The 20,399-nt window shown below is 52.2% G+C and overlaps 2 protein-coding genes across 5 annotated transcripts in view; one reads left to right on the plus strand and one right to left on the minus strand.

The window, feature by feature from the left end:
* TIMP3 (TIMP metallopeptidase inhibitor 3) overlaps nt 1-4,317 on the plus strand; it is a 50,659-nt gene extending 46,342 nt beyond the window's left edge. Inside the window, exon 5 of the mRNA XM_084880178.1 lies at nt 370-4,317. Within this exon, the coding sequence (XP_084736304.1) occupies nt 370-567 (198 nt within the window). The 3' untranslated portion in view covers nt 568-4,317. The remainder of the gene's footprint in view (nt 1-369) is intronic.
* SYN3 (synapsin III) overlaps nt 1-20,399 on the minus strand; it is a 367,243-nt gene that overhangs the window by 240,603 nt on the left and 106,241 nt on the right. For 3 of the 4 annotated variants that reach the window (XM_084880168.1, XM_084880169.1, XM_084880171.1), the window contains 2 exons: nt 7,748-7,904; nt 6,106-6,195 (listed from right to left, as the gene is read on the minus strand). In XM_084880168.1, the coding sequence (XP_084736294.1) occupies nt 6,106-6,195; nt 7,748-7,904 (247 nt within the window). Of the gene's footprint in view, nt 1-5,841; nt 6,196-7,747; nt 7,905-20,399 lie in introns of those variants that run through there. The other variant, XM_084880170.1, reaches the window with a different exon arrangement.

Below are 20,399 nucleotides of genomic sequence, written 5' to 3' on the forward strand. Positions count from 1 at the left end.
GCCTGTGATCCCTTGAGAGGGAGAAGCGCTCTCAAAGGTCTGATGCTACCACTTCCTGGCTGTATGGCCTGGCTGCCCGATTCAGCTGCTTAACCCCCATGAGCCTCTGTTTCCATATTTGTAAAAGGGAGAGACATCCGTTATCAGAATGAAAGAGAAGAGCTTAGCACAGTCCTTAGCAGAAGGTCCAGCGCACAGTAGGTGGTCAGTAAGAGTTAGCCAGCAGTATGCTATTTTCACCAAGGACCGCTGTGGCTGGGCTCCCCCTGCCGTGGTCCCAGGTCCTGGGGAGTCCTGCCCTGGGGCCGGCATCAGGCCTGGGTCCCCCATGGCAGAGCCCGCTAACCGGTGGCTGTCACCTAATTGCAGATCAAGACCTGCTACTACCCGCCTTGCTTCGTGAGCTCCAAGAACGAGTGCGTCTGGACCGACATGGCCGCCAGTTTCGGCTACCCTGGCCACCAGACCAAGCACTACGCCTGCATCCGGCAGAAGGGCGGCTCCTGCAGCTGGTACCGAGGCTGGGCCCCCCCGGACAAAACCATCATCAACGCCACCGACCCCTGAGCGCCGGGCCCTGCCCCGCCTCGCCTCCCTCCCTTCCCGCTGAGCTTCCCTCGGACACTAACTCTTCCCGAATGATGACAAATGAAATTAGTGCCTGTTTTTTTTTTTTTTTCTTTTTTCTCTCTCTCGCAAATTTAGCACTTCGAACACTTAAAGCAAAGTCTGTGCTGTCCTATGGCGTTTATTTGGAAACATCCACCTGGCCCCACCCCACACCTTCTTGTTGGTTTTGACATCCCCTGTCTCCACCCAGGAGTTTTTGGTGCCATGCCAGAGAGAAGGAGGAATGTACACTCCTCTTCTTCACGATAACATAATCTCTATTTTTTTAGGAAAACAAAAATCAAAAAACTACCCTACGTGGGCACTGGAATGCCTACCCCACTCTCTTCCTCCCCCCCCTTCCCCCCCCCCCCCCCCCCGCATCTCCTAGACCCTCCTCCCTCTGCCCTTCTCCTCCATCCCAGCCCATAAAGGACACTGACAAGGTTGCTGCTAAAAGGCCAACTGTGTTAGCATCAGTCAAGGGTAGCAACCCAGATAGGCTCGAGGTAGGCGGCAGATCTGGTACACCGAGTGATGCTACCGCACGTCCCAACTGTGTCTGTATGTCTCTCACGTAAGAGGGGCGGGGGGGGGGGGGGGGGGGAGCGGGGAGGGAGGAACCGTGAGAGCGGGCCTGAGATAAAGCAGCACACACAATCCCTCCAGCTCCGTGATGCTCGGGCAGACCAGATGTTGCCGAGTCTGGAGCAAACGGCCAGGCTTGCAATCACAGAACTCTCTTAGTCCGGTGAAGACTTAAGCATCTGCCCGAAGTCAGGAGGAGGCTTTTTGCCTGCCTTGGACAAAAGCTCCGGTGAAAACTGAGACGAGTGTCTTTGCTCTCCCCGCCTCCCCCGAGACTCCCTCCTGGAGGACTCTTGGGTCCATGTGGCCAGGAGTTTGCCCGTATGTAAATTGGAGAATTACATACACCCTATGCTACACCATCCACAGAGGTAGCCCCATAGGCTTGGTTAGAGAATACTATTTCCAAGGCAGCATTTAGCTCACCGAGGAGGCTGTGTTTGTATACACCTTTGCATATATACCCACACGGGGGACATAAGCTGATTTTTTTTTTTTTTTACACAGGACACAGAATTCTGTTCCGTGCTGTTCAATACACCCATAGCTTAATCTCTTCTATTTTGTTGTTGCTTGTTGCAAGGAAATCATGACATTCCAAGTTGACTTTTTTTTTTCTTCTTTCTCGTTTTAATTAAAAGTTGAGATTCTGAACACCCTCAGCATTCCTCTCACTGGGGTCACCTGACCTCTGTCCCTGTCCTTTGCTCCTGCTTCATGTCCGGGGCCTTCGTGTAGCTGCCTTCCTGGCGGGGCTCAGGAGGGAGATGCGTGTCCGCGCGGGCCGGGGGCTGGGCTCGAGGGAAGGCTGCGGGGTCCTGCCCTGGCCGGATGGCCGGCTTCCCTGGGTTGGCTTATCTTTCCCCAGCTCCCTGGTGGGTGACGGCCACTTCCTGGGGGCCTCACCTTCCGGGTTGAAAGGGGTGGTCACTGGGGAAGCCTGGCTCTGCCGTCGGCTGGAGGGTTTTTTTTTTTGTTGTGTGTTTTTTTGAAATAAAACTATAATATAAACTCTCCAGTTAAATAAAAGTATTTTAAATGTTAGTGTTGAAATGAGATGCGGAGAGCAGGCAATCACTTATATTTCAGAATGGGGGTGGGAGGACAGTGACATGAAACACGGCTGTTCTCCTTTTCCCAGATCGTGGGTATTTATCCTCCCTTAGTATCTGTATCTTCAGTTCATTCCGCTTTAGGAAACAGAGCTGCCCGCTGACAGGGGAGAACAAAAGGCAGGCGACACGTCGTGAGGTCTCGCACGCGCATGCAAACGCCCAGGCCGGGTGCCTGGCGGAACCCCGGGTGGGAATAGCGGGGAGACAGTCCAGGCACCCGGCTTTCTTAGGGTCAAGTGCACCACCTTGTACCTTTCACCTTGTGGTCGTGACACCTGGCACGCAGGAAACAGAGGCTTTGCCGTCCGCGGGGGGCAGTGTGAGCAGAAGGAGCTGCGGTCAGCAGTCTCGTAAGGGGTGAGCCGCAGGCTTGATGTTTTTAAGATTTTTATTTCGGCCCCGAAGGCTTACAAGGTGGAATCCCTAATCCAACCTGTGCAAGTTCCCCTACCCAGAGTTGGACGTCAGCCTCCCCTCCAGGAGGCATCTGACCATTCTGGGTCCCTGGTGGGGGTGCCTCCACTCACCCAGCGGGGCCTGGGCACGAGTCACCTGCGGTTTCCCTGCAGACAAGCGGGCGGGACCTCAGGCCCTCGTGCCAGGCCCCGTGGGGAGAAGAGCGGGTCCTGGGCAGCGAAGGGTCCTTGGCCCAGCGACGTTGCCGGAGGGCGGCGGAGGAGGTCTCTGTAAGCTATAGCTTTGTTTATTTCACCTGTTCACTGACTGTATCATTTAAAGTCAATTATGTAGCCGAGGCACTTCTGTACTTCAATCATATGGTGATCGTTTTATTTTGCTAAATCTTATCCTGTGTAGGCTGTCATATGTGTACATTGTGTTTAAGAGAAAAAAAAGAAATGAAACCCACATGCCACCATTTTTCCCGAATCAAATTCTACAGTGGAACGGAGGGTAGAAGCTTCTGTGGCGCAGACGGCCAGACTGGCGAACCGGGGAAGCGAGAAGGAGCTGGTACCCAGGCCCCTCCGGCCTCCTCTCGGTCAGCATCCGTGCTTTCTGGAGGAGGCAGGAGGCAGGAGATGGGGAAACAGCACAGACATCCATGTTCTTGCTCTGTCTCAACTGGCTCCGGGCAGTCTGCCGGTCATTCCCATTCCTCTCCTCCCCTAGGCCCTTTGCCAAGTGGGAAGCCATGATTTCTCCTAAATCCCAGGCCATGAGCGCTGTAATCCCAAGACCTCTTGGTATCCCCTGGCCATTGCTCTGCCTCCCTCTCCGGGAAGCCCTCCAGGCTCTGCCTCTCTGTCCGGTGTTCCCGTGGCAAGGCAGGAAATACCGGGAGACTCCTCCCCGAGCCCCAGACCCAAACGGTGGTCAGGCTACGGCCCACAAACACCATTTTTCATACCCTGGATCCTGAGCAATTCAAGAAATAAATGATTTATTCATTTATTCACAGCTCTGTCTCGGAGACACCGAGGGAGACCGTATCCTTCCCTGCCCCAGCCCGGATCCTAGGTTTGACGATGGCCAATAGGGATTTCCCTAAGATGACACCCAAGTGCTTGGCTCTCAGCTGCCCAAAGCAAAAAATAAAAATAAAATAAAAAATCACTAAGATAGTTTGACACAAGAAAAATGCTTTGAAGATCTGATGGCAGAAGCAAAACAAAACGGGGACGGGTAGGAGAGGTAGATGTCAACAGCCTCCCAAGAGGCTCTTGGGAGGCAGGAGGAGGGAGGAACTTAGAGACCGGGTCATGCTCCGAGGGGAGGGACTGCGAGGCCCCCCACCCCCGCCTTCCCCCCGAAGCCAGTCTGCTGTCCTGACACCCAGAAGTGATGGAGAGGTACCAACCAGACAAAACACAGTCTTAGAAGGAATGTATTTGTTGCTAAATTTTGTAGCACTGTTTACAGTTTTCATCCATGTTATTTATGAATTTTATATTCCGTGAATGTATATTGTCTTGTAATGTTGCATAATGTTCACTTTTTATAGTGTGTCCTTGATTCTAAACAGTAAAGTGGTTTCTATCACACACCTGCCGTCTCTCGCCTCCTTGTGTCCTGACCGCTGCCGCCGGGGGTGGGGAAGGTTGGGGAGGGGCGGGGTGCAGATCACAGGGGGTCTTGGGAACTGGTGAGTCCCGCCTGCCCTGGCCCCAGGCTCCAGGCCCCTGCACCCACCCCGCGCTCCACTCACCTCCACGGTGTGGACCTGCCCGCCCTGGTCCTTCCCCAGGCAGGGGGAACTTCAGGACAGGCATCTTAGATTTCCTCCTGGCTGCTCCTCCAGCCCTGCTCTTGCTCCCCAATTCTATGTCCATAGTTCCACAGGATCGGGATCTTTACCTGATTACCTGTTAGTGCTACAGGTACTCCCGACGGGAGCCCTGACTTGGCCTGCCCGTCTCTTCCTAAGAATCTCAACCACGTGGAAGCGAACATTATGCACAGATGTCAAATGCCCGCCTGAAATTCCGAGTGTGGCTCAGCCTAGCGGGAAATGCCAGGAACTCGTGAGGCCTCACCATAGACGGCAAAGCCTGCCCAGAGCTTAGAGCCGCCTGTCGCCCTCAATGGATGCTGTAAACCCTTCACCCAATTGTCGCCCCATTGCTGACCATGTCCCAGGGTCTAGCTTTGCTTGTATTTTAAAGCGACACTACTCTGAACACCTATTGTACACCAGACACAGCACTCTACACGCACGGTTTCATGAAATCACAACAACCCAACGAGGTTGTTCCTCCAGCACCCATGGTTCTCAGCGATGGGAGGTCAGGCTCACAGACATGAACTCAGTGCCTAGGATCTAGTCAGCAGGCAGAGCGAGGATTGACGCTCAGGCTGGCTTGAGGATAAACACTGCGTTTCCCCACCATGGTCACGCTTTGCTGGAATATGCCGGGTTCCTCATGCCCTTTTTATTCCAACCAGCACATCCTGCATGCTGGGACTCTTACAGCATCAGATGTAAGTGAGAGATCAATAGCAAACCCCTCCATCGACTGCTCCCACCTGGAGCCTGCAGTCCTTCTGATCAGCGTCTCCAAATGGGATTGTCCAGCTCAGCAGCCTGAGCTTGGAAGTCCACAAGAGGCCACTGTCCCTGAGCTGGCACCCCCTGACACCCTCTGAACTACCCTGTTCTCCAAGACTCACTCCCCTTCTTCCTGAGGTGAGTGGAACCACAGCTCCAGGTTCCTGGGACCAATCGCACAAGCAGGCACGTCTCGGGCCGTTTCCAGCTGCCCAGGATGCTCCCATCCAACCTGTGCCAGCCCTGGGGTGCAGAGCGCTCCAGCCCATGGAAAGGGACAGTGACCTCTGCCACCGGCTGCCCAAGGGAAGCTCCGACCACTTCCCAGATACAACCACAAGTGCGTTCAAACATTGGAACGTGAAGGGGACACACAAAGAAACTGTCCTCCAACAACCCATGCCAGTCAAATACTACTGCTTTTATTGACGTCAGAGTGGAAACCAAGGCTGGCGCAGGCGCAAATAAAACAGCATCCCGCCTGTGAAGCAGCATTTACCCTTATTATCAATCTTTGGCCCCCACATGCTCGTTCAGGTGGTCCCCTTGTGTGCCCCAAATCCCAGAAATCCCGGGGAACTCTGCTCCCCTCAGCCATGCCTCCTGCTGCCTAAATCCCACCTGCGGAGCAGACTCTTCCCTTAGGACAGCCGGCGTTCCCATGAGGCATCGCGGCTCTTCCCGAGAGAGCCGTCCCGGCCCACCTCCTCCATCCAAATGGACGGAGAACACAGACATGTGTCAGTTCCAGATTGCACGAATAAGCAGCATACACAGGCCACTCACCATTGGCTTATGGTTGGGGAAAAACGTCTGCTCCACCAGCGGAAACTTCTCAGGACCCAGGGAGTGGAAGATCTTAATGAGCTGAGAAAACTAGGACAGAAGAGGAGAGAACATGGGTCAACCCCTGTCACCTCATATGACAGAGCCACCCCATGATCCCGGGGCTCGAGTGTCTGACGGCTCTGAGCTGAGCCACAGTGGCTGCTCTCTGCCTATGGGGAAAAGGTCACAGGCTTTAGCGGGCACCCGTTACCTCCTGCATCTGGCTGCACCAACCCCTGCATTCCTGCCAGGCACACCGAGTTCAGCTCCATAACTTTCAATGCACATTTCCTATACCCTCAGCCTCTCACACAAGCACAACTTGCTGGCATTCATGCGCGTCCCTTCTTTCTAGAGAGGCACGTGACACAGGAGTTTATGGCACAGACTCTGGGTTCAAATTCCTGCTCCTGCACTTCCTGTCTGTGTAACCTGGGAAAGGTGTCTGAACTTTCGTGTCCTCCTCTGTGGGTGGAATAAACGAGGGAGCCAACCTCACAGGGGCTTTGCAAGGATTGAACGTGCAGTGTTTTTTGTTTTTGTTTTTTTATTCCTTCAAATTTTATTGATTTTTACAGAGAGGAATTGAGAGGGATAGAAAGTTAGAAACGTCGATGAGAGAGATACATCGACCAGCTGCCTCTTGCACACCCCCCACTGGGGATGTGCCCGCAACCAAGGCACGTGCCCTTGACCGGAATCGAACCCGGGACCTTTCAGTCCGCAGGCCGACGCTCTATCCACTGAGCCAAACTGGTTTCAGCGAACATGCAGTGTCTTAAAGGAATTTAGGCCTTGACCGGTTTGGCTCAGTGGATAGAGCGTCGGCCTGCGGACGGAAGGGTCCCAGGTTCGATTCAGGTCAAGGGCATGTACGTTGGTTGCGGGCACATTCTCAATAGGGGGTGTGCAGGAGGCAGCTGATTGATGTCTCTCTCTCATCCAATATTTCTTACTCTCTATTCATCTCTCTTCCTCTCTGTAAAAAAACAAACAAACAATAAAATATATTTAAAAAAATAAATAAATAAAGGGATTTAGGCATAGTTGTGGGAATGGAGGTGTGGTATTTTGGGCAAAGCCTCTCTTACAGGTGATATTTAAATGGAGACTCAAATACATCAAGTGAATGAATGAAACAAGTGAATAGAAGGTGGGGGAAATCAAGTCTTGGGGGGTGGGAAAGAGGGCTCCGAGTTCTGGCTTCACGCCTGGACTCTGGGCAGGTTCCTCAGCTGTTCTGAGCCACCTGCCCGTGGTCACGATGGACCGAATGCCAGGCAGCACCACGTTCTGGTACTTGCTCCGTGCCCACTACCCAGTGCCCACGGCTAACAACAGTGATGTGACAGAATATTAGTCAGAACAGGACGGTGCTGCTTCTGACCACTAATATTGTTATAGGACACCACTGTGTCAAAATACGTGTTATATGATATTTGTTAGGCAATCACTACAAGGAGGGGACTGGGATCCAAGTTGCTTCTTCAGCTGCCTTTTCATGCTGAGGTCTTCCCGTTGGGGAACGGGTCCGTCTCAGGCCCAGGGGGTTTCTCCCACCGCCCCCACCTCCCTCAGTGTCAGCCCGGCCGCCACCTACCACCCAGGGCTTGCTGCAGAAGTTGTAGACGGAGTAGAGGGAGTTGACGGCGGGCAGCCCTCCGTACTGCAAGCCGATGACCAGGCTGCGGTAGTCCTCGCCCAGGGCCATGCTGTAGGCGTGCTGGCGGACCAGGATGAAGTCGGGCTTGAAGGACCTGCGAGAGAGGGGCCGACGGCGGCGTCACTGCGCTGGGCACTGAGGGGACGGCATGCATCGGCCACGCCCCGCGGGGAGAGCACGGAGCCGGGTGGCCATGCCCGGGAGCCCTCCGTTCACAATGGGACGGGGTGGTGGGTGTGGGTGAGGAGGGTCGGTTGCAAACACAACGTAAAATGACTGAAAGCAACTTTCACTTTCTTTCTGCTTCCCTTTCTCTTTATGCTTCTTAATATTCTTATTTTTCAAATAAACTTTTACTTTATTATGAAAATTATTAATAGTTTTACTTTCTTTTTTAATTTAATAAATCTTTATTGTTCAGATTATTATAATAATTTCTCCTTCCCCCCCTCCCCCACAGCTCCCCTCCACCCGGTTCCCACCCCACCCTCTGCCCTTACCTCCCCACCACTGTCCTCATCCATAGGTGTACACTTTTTGTCTAGTCTCTTCCTGCGCCCCCATACCTTTTCCCCCCGAGAATTATCAGTCCATTCCTTTTTTTATGCCCCTGATTCTATTATATTCACCAGTTTATTATTTTCCTCAGATTTTTAATTCACTTGATTTTGGATTCACTTGTTGATAGATATGCATTTGTTGTTCATAATTTTATCTTTACTTTTTTTCTTCTTCCTCTTCTTTTTTTTAATATATTTTATTGATTTTGTACAGAGAGGAAGGGAGAGAGAGAGTTAGAAACATCGATGAGAGTCATTGATCAGCTGCCTCTTGCACACCCCCTACTGGGGATATGCCCGCAACCAAGGTACATGCCCTTGACTGGAATCGAACCCGGGACCCTTCAGTTCCCAAGCCAACGCTCTATCCACTGAGCCAAACAGGTCCCGGCTCTTCTTCCTCTTCTTAAAATAAAAATATTTTTTCATTGATTTCAGAGATGGAGAGGGAGAGAGAGAGAGAGAGAGAGAGAGAGAGAGAGAGATAAACACCAACGATGAGATAAGATCTTTGATTGGCTGCCTCTTGCACACCCACACTGGGGATCGGGCCTGCAACCCAGGCATGTGCCCAGACTGGGAATCAAACCCTGACCTCCTGGCTCCTAAGTTGACGCCCAACCACTGAGCCACACCAGCTGGGCTCTTCTCCCCTTTCAAGGAAGCTGCAAGGGCGCTAATGCGATGGCCGGGTCCATGCTCAGGTTCCTCTGCAGACACCACTCTGATTAGCGCTCACAGCAACCTGGTGAAGGCCGGGACTACCTAGGTCCCCATTTTATGGATGGGAACACTGCAGCTCAGAGAAGTTATACATCTTCGCAGGTGACAGAGTCTTTTTAAATTTTTAAAATTGATTTGAGAGAGAGAGGAAGGGAGAGAGAGAGAGAGAGAGAGAGAGAGAGAGAGAGAGAGAGAGAGAGAGAGAAAGAGAGAGAGAGAGAGGAAGAGAGAGAGAGAGAGAGGGAGAGAGGGAGGGAGGGAGGAGGGGGGGAGAAACATCAACGTGAGAGAAAAAATTGATCATTTGCCTTATGCACGTGCCCTGACGGGATCGAAACTGCAACCTAAGTATGTGCCCTGCCCATGAATTGGACCTGCAACCTTTTGGTGGCGAGTGACACCAGGATGATGTCAAGAGGCCCGTGGGGCCCACCAGCGGCTACACATCATGGCGTCCGTGGGAAAGTGGCCTGGCGGGGTTTATGAGCAGCTGGGCTCTCTGATCAGTCCTGGGCCCTCTCTGTAAAGTTTACAATACAGGAACATGAGTTGCGGGAGGAATTGGCCTTCCTCACCTCCCTCCTCAGCCTCAGAACCTCAGTCTGTTTATCCTGCTCTCTTGCTTCCCTTTCGTTCTGAGAAGCTGTCCATGCCGCTCTATCCTACTCCTCCGTCCCCCTGGTGAACCGACACGTTATGGGTTGAAGTGTGTCCCCCAAAAGACACTTTGAAATCCTCAGCCCTGTTACCTGTGCCTGTGACCTCAGGGCAGTGGTTCTCAACCTTTCTGATGCCGCGACCCTTCAAAATAGTTCCTCATGTTGTGGTGACCCCCAACCATAAAATTATTTTCGTTGCTACTTCATAACTGTAATTTTGCTCCTGTTATGAATGGTTCTCAAACCTGTGGCTCTACTACCACTGCTGTAGGGTCTAAGATGATCAGAAAACACAGATATTTACATTGCGATTCATTAACAGTAGCAAAATTACAGTTATAAAGTAGCAATGAAAATAATTTTATGGTTGGGGGTCACCACAACATGAGGAACTGTATTAAAGGGTCTCGGCATTAGGAAGGTGGAGAACCACTGCTTTAGGGGAAACAGTGCCTGCAGATTTAATCAAGTGACGTCGAGGCTGGAGTGGAGGGGCCGCATCCCATGCCTGGGGAGTTTACAGAAAGAGGGGAATGCAGACATAGACACGAGAGGAAGAGGAGGGCTGCACGCGACGAAGGAGGTAAGGCTCGGAGTAACGTGTCTACACGCCAGGAGCACCGAGGATCGCTGGCATCCACGAGGAGCCAGGGGGTCAGGAAAGGACCTGCCCCAGGTCCTGAGAGGGAGCACGGCCCTGCCCCCCTGATGGCAGACCCCAGACTTGGAGCTACACGAGAACACTCTCTGCCTTGTATGCCGCCCAGCCCAGGGCACTTCGTGACAGCAGCCTCCGGAAACACAGACACAGCCCACCCGGATGCTTCCTCTTTCTAGCAGCTTCCAGAATGTTCTGGCTCCTTTGTATCCTTCCACGGCCCCTTCCCCACTTCCCAAAACAACCAGCCCAACCCCCACAGCAAGGAAAGGTGGAAAAGGAATCCACATGTTTACACTTTGAAATGTTAACGAGTCAACAAGCTGACCAAGACCAATGCACTGAGGTCTGTTTGGAAGGATGGTCCCCAGGGCTCAGCTGGCTGCCTCTGAGGGGGTCAGGGGGGAGACACAGGGGTGACTGCATTCTTCCGCAGTCTCTGTGGTACTGATTGCATTAAAAACAAACAAACAAACAAAAAAACAAAAAAAACAAAAACAAAAACAAAAAAACAGGAATAAAAAGAGCACAGAACGTTTTTACCACCAGGAAAAAACAATGAGGTTATCTTCATTTTGGGGGGGCGGGTGGGGGGGGGATGATCAATGTGACAATGATGTAACAGCACAGAAAATGCTGACGGGACAGTTTCATGTGACATAAAACAGTAGGAAAGAGACGCCGTGTGACTAGAACTCCGTAAACATGATGGTCCAGGAAGGCGAGATGGAAATGGCTACGTGCTAAGGCGGTGAGTTCTGTTGTTTTGAAATTTCCCATTTTTGTGATACTGTGGTTGGGGAATTCATCAGAACTTCTGGCTCGCCTCAATCCATAAGTGAGCTGTGAAGCAAGTCCCCTCCACTTTAGAGGGGCCAGGACCTTGAGCAGTGAGAGGGCACTGTGGACATTAGGGATATTTCTGTGTTAAATATGGAAACAAGGCATGCCCACGGTGCCCTTGCCCACCTGTCTGCTCTGACCAGTTTTTCAATGCCCACTCTTAAAAAAAAATTATATATATTTCAGAGAAGAAGTGAGAGGGAGAGAGAGATAGAAATATCAATGATGAGAGAGAATAACTGATCAGCTGTTTCCTGCACAGCCCACACTGGGGATCAAACCTATAACTCAGGCATGTGCCCTGACCAGGAATTGAACTGTGACTTTCTGGCTCATAGGTCGACGCTCAACCCCTGAGCCATGCCCACTCTTAAAAAACTCTCCCTGATGTTATTTGCTTCCTGGGATACAGCTGGCCAGCACTTGCACACAGGCACGCGCACGTACACACACACACACACACACACACACACACACACACACTTTGAAAACAGTGATGTTCCCTGTAACAACCAGGGGTTGGGAACTACGTGTGAGAATCTTTTCCTGGTGCCCAGCAGGTGCCAGCACATAGTAGGTGCTCAGGAGAGGCACGTGGAAGTGGAGCGTGCTCTGGCCTCACTGCTCAGGGTCCTGGCCCCTCTGAAGTTAATCGCACTTCATCAGCGAGCAGGGGAAAGGATCTGAAGAAGCCAGATCACGAGTGAGTGTGGGAAAACATGACGTGGCTCTGTCCCTGACGAGCTGTGGGTCTGAGAGCTTGGCTCCGCCTCCCTGGGCCTCAGTTTCCTCACTGGCCAAAAAAAATAAAAAGGACTAAGTGACCTCCGAGGGCCCTTTCTGGGGTGACTGCCTTGAATTCCCAACTTGGATCCAAGGCTTTCAACGCCCGGCTCTCTGTCACATCTGTCCAAGCGTGACTTTCTGTCAAGTAGCGGTAGTTTATAAGAATCGTGATTACAAAGGACTGGGACCTTGCCAAGGGCCAGACACCTATGAGGGGCTTTCAAGCCTTATCTCCTCCAACCCCTCACAAAGCCCCTGCGAAGTGAGTGTTTCATTTGGGCTGGGCCTCTGGAAGCAGAGCCCCACACGGGTGTCCAGCAGCCTGCGGCTCATGGAGCAGGCGTGCTCTGGAGCAGAAGCTGTCGAGGAAGAGGGATGCGGGACGGAAGGGAGGGTGCAGTCACGGTAAGTCCAGTCTTGGCCTGATCCACCGGGGCCTCTGGGGCATGAATAGTCCCACCGAGTTGTCCACCTTGAGGGAGGAGGCTGGAGGTCCCCAATCTCAGTCAGTTAGCAACCCCTGATGGGAGGGGAGAGATGGCAGAGGCGTTAGCCTCTGAGTGTGCCAGGGATGGCACCATCGGCCTGAGGCTCTGAAGGCTGGAGGCAGAGCTGCTATCGTGGCATCACAGTGCTGGAGGGAGGGGGGGTGCACTGGCTGGCAAAGGGGATCTGAGCAGAGAACTACCCAATACTATGATGAGCCCATTTGACAGATGAGGAAAACAGAGACCTGGAGAGATTAAACACCCTCTCCAGATCACAGAACGACTAAGTATACAGGTTTGTGTTATTAGGTACAAGTCACGTTTCCCACCAACAGTGCCCAGCCCACCCATGTTCCCAGCACCCACAAGGTGACTGCACCCAGGGGTGCTGGCCAGGGCTCGACAGACCTGTGCTTGTGAGCTGCAGCTCACCAGGGCCAAGGCCTCAGGTGGCATGTCTCTGGGCGGGTTTGTCCTCCGCCCACGTGAGGCCCGGGCCGGGTGCGGCTCTGACAGCTGCCCAGGCTCCGGGGCTGTCAGCGGCCGGCTCCAGCCGCAGGCCTCCTGCCAGGCTGCCTGCTTGGGAAGGGAACATTATTCATCGGGGAGATAAGGCAGCCGATGAGAGATGGGGCTCAGAGCAGCTGCTCCTCAGCCACAGGGGGTGTGGAGGGAGGAGCGCAGGGGAGGGCGAGGTGGGAAGCCCATTTTGAGATAAAATATGATGCTGCTGCTGGGGGGTGGCGGGGAGCACCTTTCGACCCGAGGCCGTCCCCACAGACAGCCAGGCCCGACAGGCCACGGAGGTGTCATCAGGTGAACTACCGAACAAGCCGGGGCCCCATCAACGGCTCGCTCAGCGGGAAACCACCCCCTGGAAGGGACATGGTTCTCAGAAGGCAAGGCTGCGGCCCCATGGCTGGGCTCCTTCCTTCCTGACCACTTGGAGGGTCCCTGCAGGGGCGTCACCATCCCGACCTCCCGACTTTCACTCCTCGTTAGCAGTCAGACAGGGAGGGGAGGAGAGAGGGGCCTTAACAAGTATCTTCGGCCCAGCGGCCCAGTGTGTGGCTCAGGGGTTGAGTGTCAACCTATGAACCAGGAGGTCAGGGTTCGATTCCTGGTCAGGTCGCATGCCCAGGTTGTGGGCTCAGTCCCCAGTTAGGGGATGTGCAGGAGGTGGCTGATCAATGACTCTTTCTCATCATTGATGTTTCTCTCTCTCCCTCTCAGACATCAATAGAAAAATACATTTTTAAAAAGTATCTATAATATTAGAGTTCTCTTTTTTTAAAAAAAAATACATTTTATTGATTTTTTATAGAGAGGAAGAGAGAGGGCTAGAGTTAGAAACATCAATCAGCTGCCTCTTGCACACCCCCTACTGGGGATGTGCCTGCAACCAAAGTACATGCCCTTGACCGAAATCGAACCTGGGACCTTTCAGTCTGCAGACCGACGCTCGATTCACTGAGCCAAACCGATTTTGGCTAGAGTTCTCTTTATAAAAACTCTGAAGGGAATCGGGGAACGACAGTTAATGTTCAAAAAGTCCATCATGTGTGTGAGGCTCTTTTGTCTTCTTTCAGCTTTCCCTCGATTGATCTTGACAATTACATTTTGAGGTAGGTTTTTGGTTTTTAAAATAAATAAATAAATAAATGAATGAATGAATGAATGAATAAGTAAATAAGACAGAGGCACAGAGAGGTTCAGGAACCTCCCCAAGGCCACACTGCAGAGCCAGGTAGCCTGGCCCTGGAGTGTGGGGAGGGTATCTTTCCCCTCCCCGGTGCCTGAGTGTTTGTTATATTATTCTCTGTATTTCTTCTATGTTTAAAATAGTTCAGAATTGGGATGTGTGTGTGTGTGTGTGTGTGTGTGTGTGTGTGTTTTAAAGGGTCTGGAGTAAATATGGAAACATGTTAGTATTTTGCTCAATTGGTGTGCTCCACGACATATGTTTACAATCATTCCAGGCTTTATGCATATGAATATTTCAAAAGGAAAAGACCAACGCCTGGGCTTGGGTTGTTCCCACCCCGTGAAGCCCCCGGGAGGCCCACGAGCCCCCTCAGGAGGTCCCCGCTTCTCTGTGCTGGGCTCCACGTGGTCTCATCACGCAGCATCTGCACTGGTGATTTATGTCGGCTGATTTCCCGTTTTCTCCCTCTGGGCTGTGAATCCCACCAGGGAAGGGGCGATGCTGGGTTTACCACTGGATTTCCGGGGCCCGGCCTACCGAGGAGTCTAGATGCTCCATAAAATCGTTAGACTAAACGGAGACTCAGCCGCTGATGGAAGGAAGGGAGGCGGTGGAGCGTGGAGCGCGGAGGGAGTGATGCGGGCCCTGCCCTCCCGGCTGCAGACATATGGCAGTGATTTTTAGGACTCTCCCCCAACCAGGGCTCCCAGCGCAAGTGCTTCCAGCTACACCTTTCCCTGTGCCCGGGAACTTCCTACGACAGGATCTTGGCTGCTGCCGGCTCCGCTCACGCCCATCAAAGCAGGAGATGCGGGGGCAGCACTGGAGGAAGCCTTGGGGGTCTCGCCTGTCATGTCTGGAACTGGGACTCTGCAGGTTGGGGGATTTCTTCTAAGTGGGGGCTCTCCAGCTGAGCTGCACACTAGAATCACCTGGGGAGCTCCCCAAACTATTCACACCCACACCTTCCCTCTCTTCCCGCCCGATGATGTCCTGCTGTGACTGGCCGAGGCTGGGCTTCTAGGAAGTTCTCCAGGTGACTGGCACAGAGACAAACTCCCGTTGGGTGCCCTTTGCAAAACTGACAGCTGCCACCAGGTGACCTGGGACGGCCTCGTCATTCAGTGCGCCGTTACTGGGCATCTATGACGTGACAGAGCAGAGGTGGGGCAGCTGGCTTTGGTGTGCACAGAGCACACGGCCAAGCAAGGTCTGTCCTGTCTCAGGGCCTCCCAAGACCACTGTCATGCATCACTGACGGACCACAGGGTAATTCCCTGCCCGAGTCTATCACGATGGTCACGCCATGGCTGCTAGACAAAGAACCGGGTGGTGACTATGGACACAACCCTCAGGTGCGTTTCTCCGAAGCCCAGCTGGGCATAGATGGGCTCTTTCCCCAGCTCGGTGGGATTTTAGATACTCGACACCAAGAAACACGTCAGCAAGCGGCACAAGTCTGGCTGAACCGGGCAACATTTCTAAGAACTTAGATACACGTCTAACCCGCTGGTGCGTGGACTGCTCTGAGGACCACGGGTGGAGGCAAACACTGGCCGAGCGCCTATGTGCTCTCTGAACCCTTGCATGACCCCGGGGGTCCGTGAGTGGACTGTTTAGGGCGTGGGCGCTGGGCTCGGGCCCTGCTCTACCACGTGACAGCTGTGTGGCCCTGGAACAACAGTGAACACTTTGGCGCCTCCGTTTCCCCGTCAGTGAAGAACAGGCGGGTCAAAGAGCATGCACCTCACAGAGTGGCAACCGGACGGAATAGGCCAATCCCGACCAGAGGGAGACCAGGGAGCCCCTGAGAGTGACAATGCCGATCACGAACGCTGACAGGTAGACGGCGTTTATTTGTGACTCTGGTCAGAGTTTCCATGCATACGGTTTTTAAAAAACCTTCTTTGAGATCTTAAACACAGGTCACTCATGGACGCAAGACCCCGTGGCAGGCCTGCTGGGAACCTTCCGGAACTTTGAAGTTTCCTCCTCCAGAGGTTGGCCTTGCCAGCCGGTTCCACGCTGCAGGTCCCCCTGCTGTGCTGATGTCGCTGCAGCCTGGCTCCTTCCAGCCCCACCTCAGCTCCCTGTCCTCAGGGGCCCCGAATGGGGGGGCTCTGTTTAGGGTCTTGTGTCCACCTTCCAGGGTCCTTTCCTGAACCCCAAGCCCGGCCATGACTGCAGGCGTTTTCAATGACCGTGGACGTCAAAGCCTCCTCGATGCTGTTCTGACTCACTTTCTTATGTAGCAGCCTATCTGGGACAGCCTTTCATGTCAGCACACACAGTGGTGCTTCTTGTATTTGGGATTGCACCTCATTGTAGGGCCCTGCCCTCATTTCTCTCACCGGCACCCTACAGATGGGCAGAGAGGCAGTGTCTAACCTTTAGCTACCAACAGACTCTTCTAAGAACGAAGCTGACCTTAACATTCACACATCCCCCACCCACTGCCTGCCACCCATTTGTATGGAGCGTAGTGCATATACGGGTCTAGGAGAATGGCACCAGGGAGCTGGGTGCAAAGAAAACGGTGTTTGATGGCCTCTGTTTCTCTCTTCTGGATGCACAATGATTCTGGCTGCAAATAACAGTGATGACGCCATCAATCCGTAAAACGCATGACTGACATCACCGAGCAATGAGGACAGTGAAAGGGGAGAGGGAGTCAGAAGCTCAGAGTCATCCTCTGGACCCAGGTCCTCCGTGAATTGCCCTGGCTCCCGGGGTCACAGCCTCATGGTGGTGAGGAAGAGGCTCTTTCCTGGTGGCTGTGAAGAGGTGTGGTGGCCTTCACAGTGTCCCCTGGCAGTCACCTCTCAGACCCCACTGGTCAGACCTGCCTCGCGGTCCCCTTCCTCCACACATCTGTTTCCATGGTAACGGAATGACCACACTGCTGAAACTAACCAAGGCTCACCGTGGCATCGGGGAGGGGCCAGTGCTCCCTAGAAGTACTCTGGCCACCCAGATCTGGATCAGCTCAGGAACCGGGAGACCAGAAAGAAGGCAGGCAACCCACAGAACACGGCACAACTGCTGAAGCGTTAGCGTCCGGGGCCATCCTAGGCTGTGCTTTTAAAGAACTGGTTCATAGGGTTATGTGTTTCGAGAGAAAATTAAATTAAGTAGACTTACAATGACTTATCTGGATACATTTAAAAGTGCAACCATAACCCCAAATGAGGCCTGGAACACTGAGCGGCTCAAGGAACCAGAAAACACAAGCCTGAGACTGCCTGCCCCTCAGGGAAGCCTCGGGTGCACCCCCTTAGCTCCCCAGCTCCAGTGTCACCTCAGTGGGAACTGCAGCTGAAGGACAGTTAGAGGTCAGGTCATGCACAGAGACAGAGAACGGCTTGGCAGTTAGAGGGATGCGGAACCCCAAGTTCCCCTGCTGTGTGACCGTGGGCATGTCTCGGATCTCCGCTTCCTCACAGGTAGAATGGCGATGAAAATTTGCCATTTGTGGCCCTGTTTTAAAAATGCACTTTACAGAGGTATCATCATTTACATGAAATAAAATGTATGCATTTAACACGTGGAGTTTGATGAGCTTTGACAAATGCATACAACCATCTCCCTGTCCTGCCAGTCCGGATACACAGTTTCAGCACCACAGAAGTTGCCTCCCGCCCTCCACAGCCAACCCTCATCCCTCGGCCCGAGGCAACCACTCATCTTTCAGGGACTAGCCAGCAGGTCCTGTCCGTGGAATTCTAATATTTGTGTCGTTTCTTTTGCTCAAAATAACGTCTTTGGGGTACACCTGTGTCATGTGTTATAGAGGATGGAGTGGAAGGGGGTCCGTGTGACCCTGCCCCCTGGTGCTCACGCTCTCACTCAATCCCTGCCCCAAGCGTGAGAGGCCCCGTGACCTCCTAGAATATGTCAAAGGGGATGGGATGGCCCTCCGGGCTCACGCCGCACTATACACATCCCTCTCTTGACGGCAAACGCACTCTTTCCCTCTCGCTGGTTGCCAAGGTGTGAGAGGACCTTTGGAAAGGGCCATGCCACACGAACCTTGGCAGCCTCTGGGAGCAGCGAGCAGCTTCCGACAGGCGACGAGCAAAAGGCCAGGACCCTCAGCCTTCAAGACATAGGAAATGAATTCTGCCAGCAATGGAACGAGCCTGGAAGTGGTGCCGTCCCAGTCAAGCCTCTGGATAAGAACTGAGCTTTGGGGACATCGTGACTGTAGTCTGGCAGAAGGTCTAGCAGAGCTGTGCTCAGATGCCCGACCCACAGAAGCCTGGAGATAATGAATACAGAACGTCCTCGATCAACGCTGTTCCCTCAACATATTCTCGTTAGAGTGTTGATGAGTTGTGGTACGAACTGAAGTCTTGTTGATTTCAACGAGCTAACGGTAAAACTGGTTCCATGATGCATTGTTCTGCTTGAAGTCACAGAACCTACGGATGCGGTTAAGTGACGACTATGTGTTATCTTAGGCTGATCAGCTTGCGGTGATTTGTCACTCATAGAAAACTAATACACATCTTAGTAGTTTGTTCCTTTTAAGTGGTTATGAAATTTAAAAAAATATATTTTTATTAATGTCAGAGAGGAAAGGAGAAGGAGAGAGAGAAACATCAATAAAGAGAGAACCATGGATTGGCTGCCTCCTGCACGCCCCACACTGGGGATGGAGCCCACCACCCGAGCATGTTCCCTGATGGGGAATGGGACTGTGACCTCCTGGTTTATAGGTTGACGCTCAACCACTGAGCCATGCTGGCCAGGCTGGCTATGAAAATTCTTGTACAGCTCATCTAGTAGACATGCTTTGTTTCTCTTGGGGGAAAATCTAGGAGAATGGTTGGATTATATGGCACATATATATTTAACTTTGTAAGAAAGTGCCAAGCTGTTTTTTTTTTTTAAAGGGGTAGTACTATTTCACACTCCCACCAGCAGAGTATAAGCATGCCAGTTGCTCCGAATCTTTGCCAACAATTTTGACTGTCTTTTTCATTTAATTCATAGCTACAGTTTTTTACCTGCATCTTCCTGATGATTAATGTGCTTGTTGGCCATTTTTTGTACATCTATTTTTGTTAAGTGCCTGTTTAATCCTAAGATACCTCCATCCTATAGGGTTGTTTTAAGAAAGCAATGTGTATGTCATATGATCGGCATTGAACTCAATAAAAGAGAGATATTTTCACTTCCATTATTTTTAAGGTCACCTAAGAGATAAAATGCTACAATCCTATAAAGGGCTTACAAAGTGTGCAATATACTCTACATCCTTATCCTTGAAGATGGGACAGAGGAGAAAGAATAGGAAGTTAAATGACGGAGGAGATAGGGCAGGGATGCAGGAGGCCTGGGGTTTGAACTGGGAACCTTCACCGATGGGAGGGACTGTCCGGCTTTGGGGCGATCAGTTTTGCTTAGAGATTGAAGGGAAAGCTGGCACTCAAGTGGCTTCACCGTGAGGCTGTAAACCATGGTGAGTGAGGGGGGCACCAGCTCTGCCAGGCCTGCTATCCAAAAGGGTGCCAGACACCGCTATTTAAAGCAGCTGAGATTTCTAGCATTTTGTTGCAATCTGAAGTCTGCCCGTGTTAGCCCTGCAGTCACTGACTGGGCCGGGGCTGGAGGACAGAGCTAAACACGTGCGAGGGGATGTCATAGGAATCCAAGTCTCTACCAGAGATGCTAAAATTAGCACATCTCCCTCCTCACCGCTCCTCCTGCCCCAACTCTAATTACTCACCTTTGCCCCCAGCTCCAGGCCTCGGTTCTAAAGGCCCCTGCTTCCAGGGCCTCTCAAGGGCTGGCTTTCTAAGAATCTGGGGGAAGATGAGGCAGTGACTGTGCCCAGCAAGCTTCTCAGGGTCTACATTTTCCCCTCTCCTGCCCCCAAGGGAAAAAAATAATTGTATGGGATTTTTCTGTTAGTAAATGTCACATGTGCTTATGTAAAGGGGAAAAAATCAAATAGCATAGCAACATATAAAAGAGAAGGCGAGAGACTGCAGTTGTCCCAGATTTAGAGACAATGTTTGCATTCCAATGTATTTCCTCCCATATTTTCAATATGCAAACATACCTATAAGTGCATAGGTCTCTAAATAAGAGGGAATTATAGATAATTTTGTAATCTTTTTTTGGCACCATTTCACAGAAATCTTTGCATCCCCAAATCAAAA

This window comes from Pipistrellus hanaki (assembly GCF_964339955.1).
Source record: "Pipistrellus hanaki genome assembly, chromosome: 3".
NCBI lineage: Eukaryota > Metazoa > Chordata > Mammalia > Chiroptera > Vespertilionidae > Pipistrellus > Pipistrellus hanaki.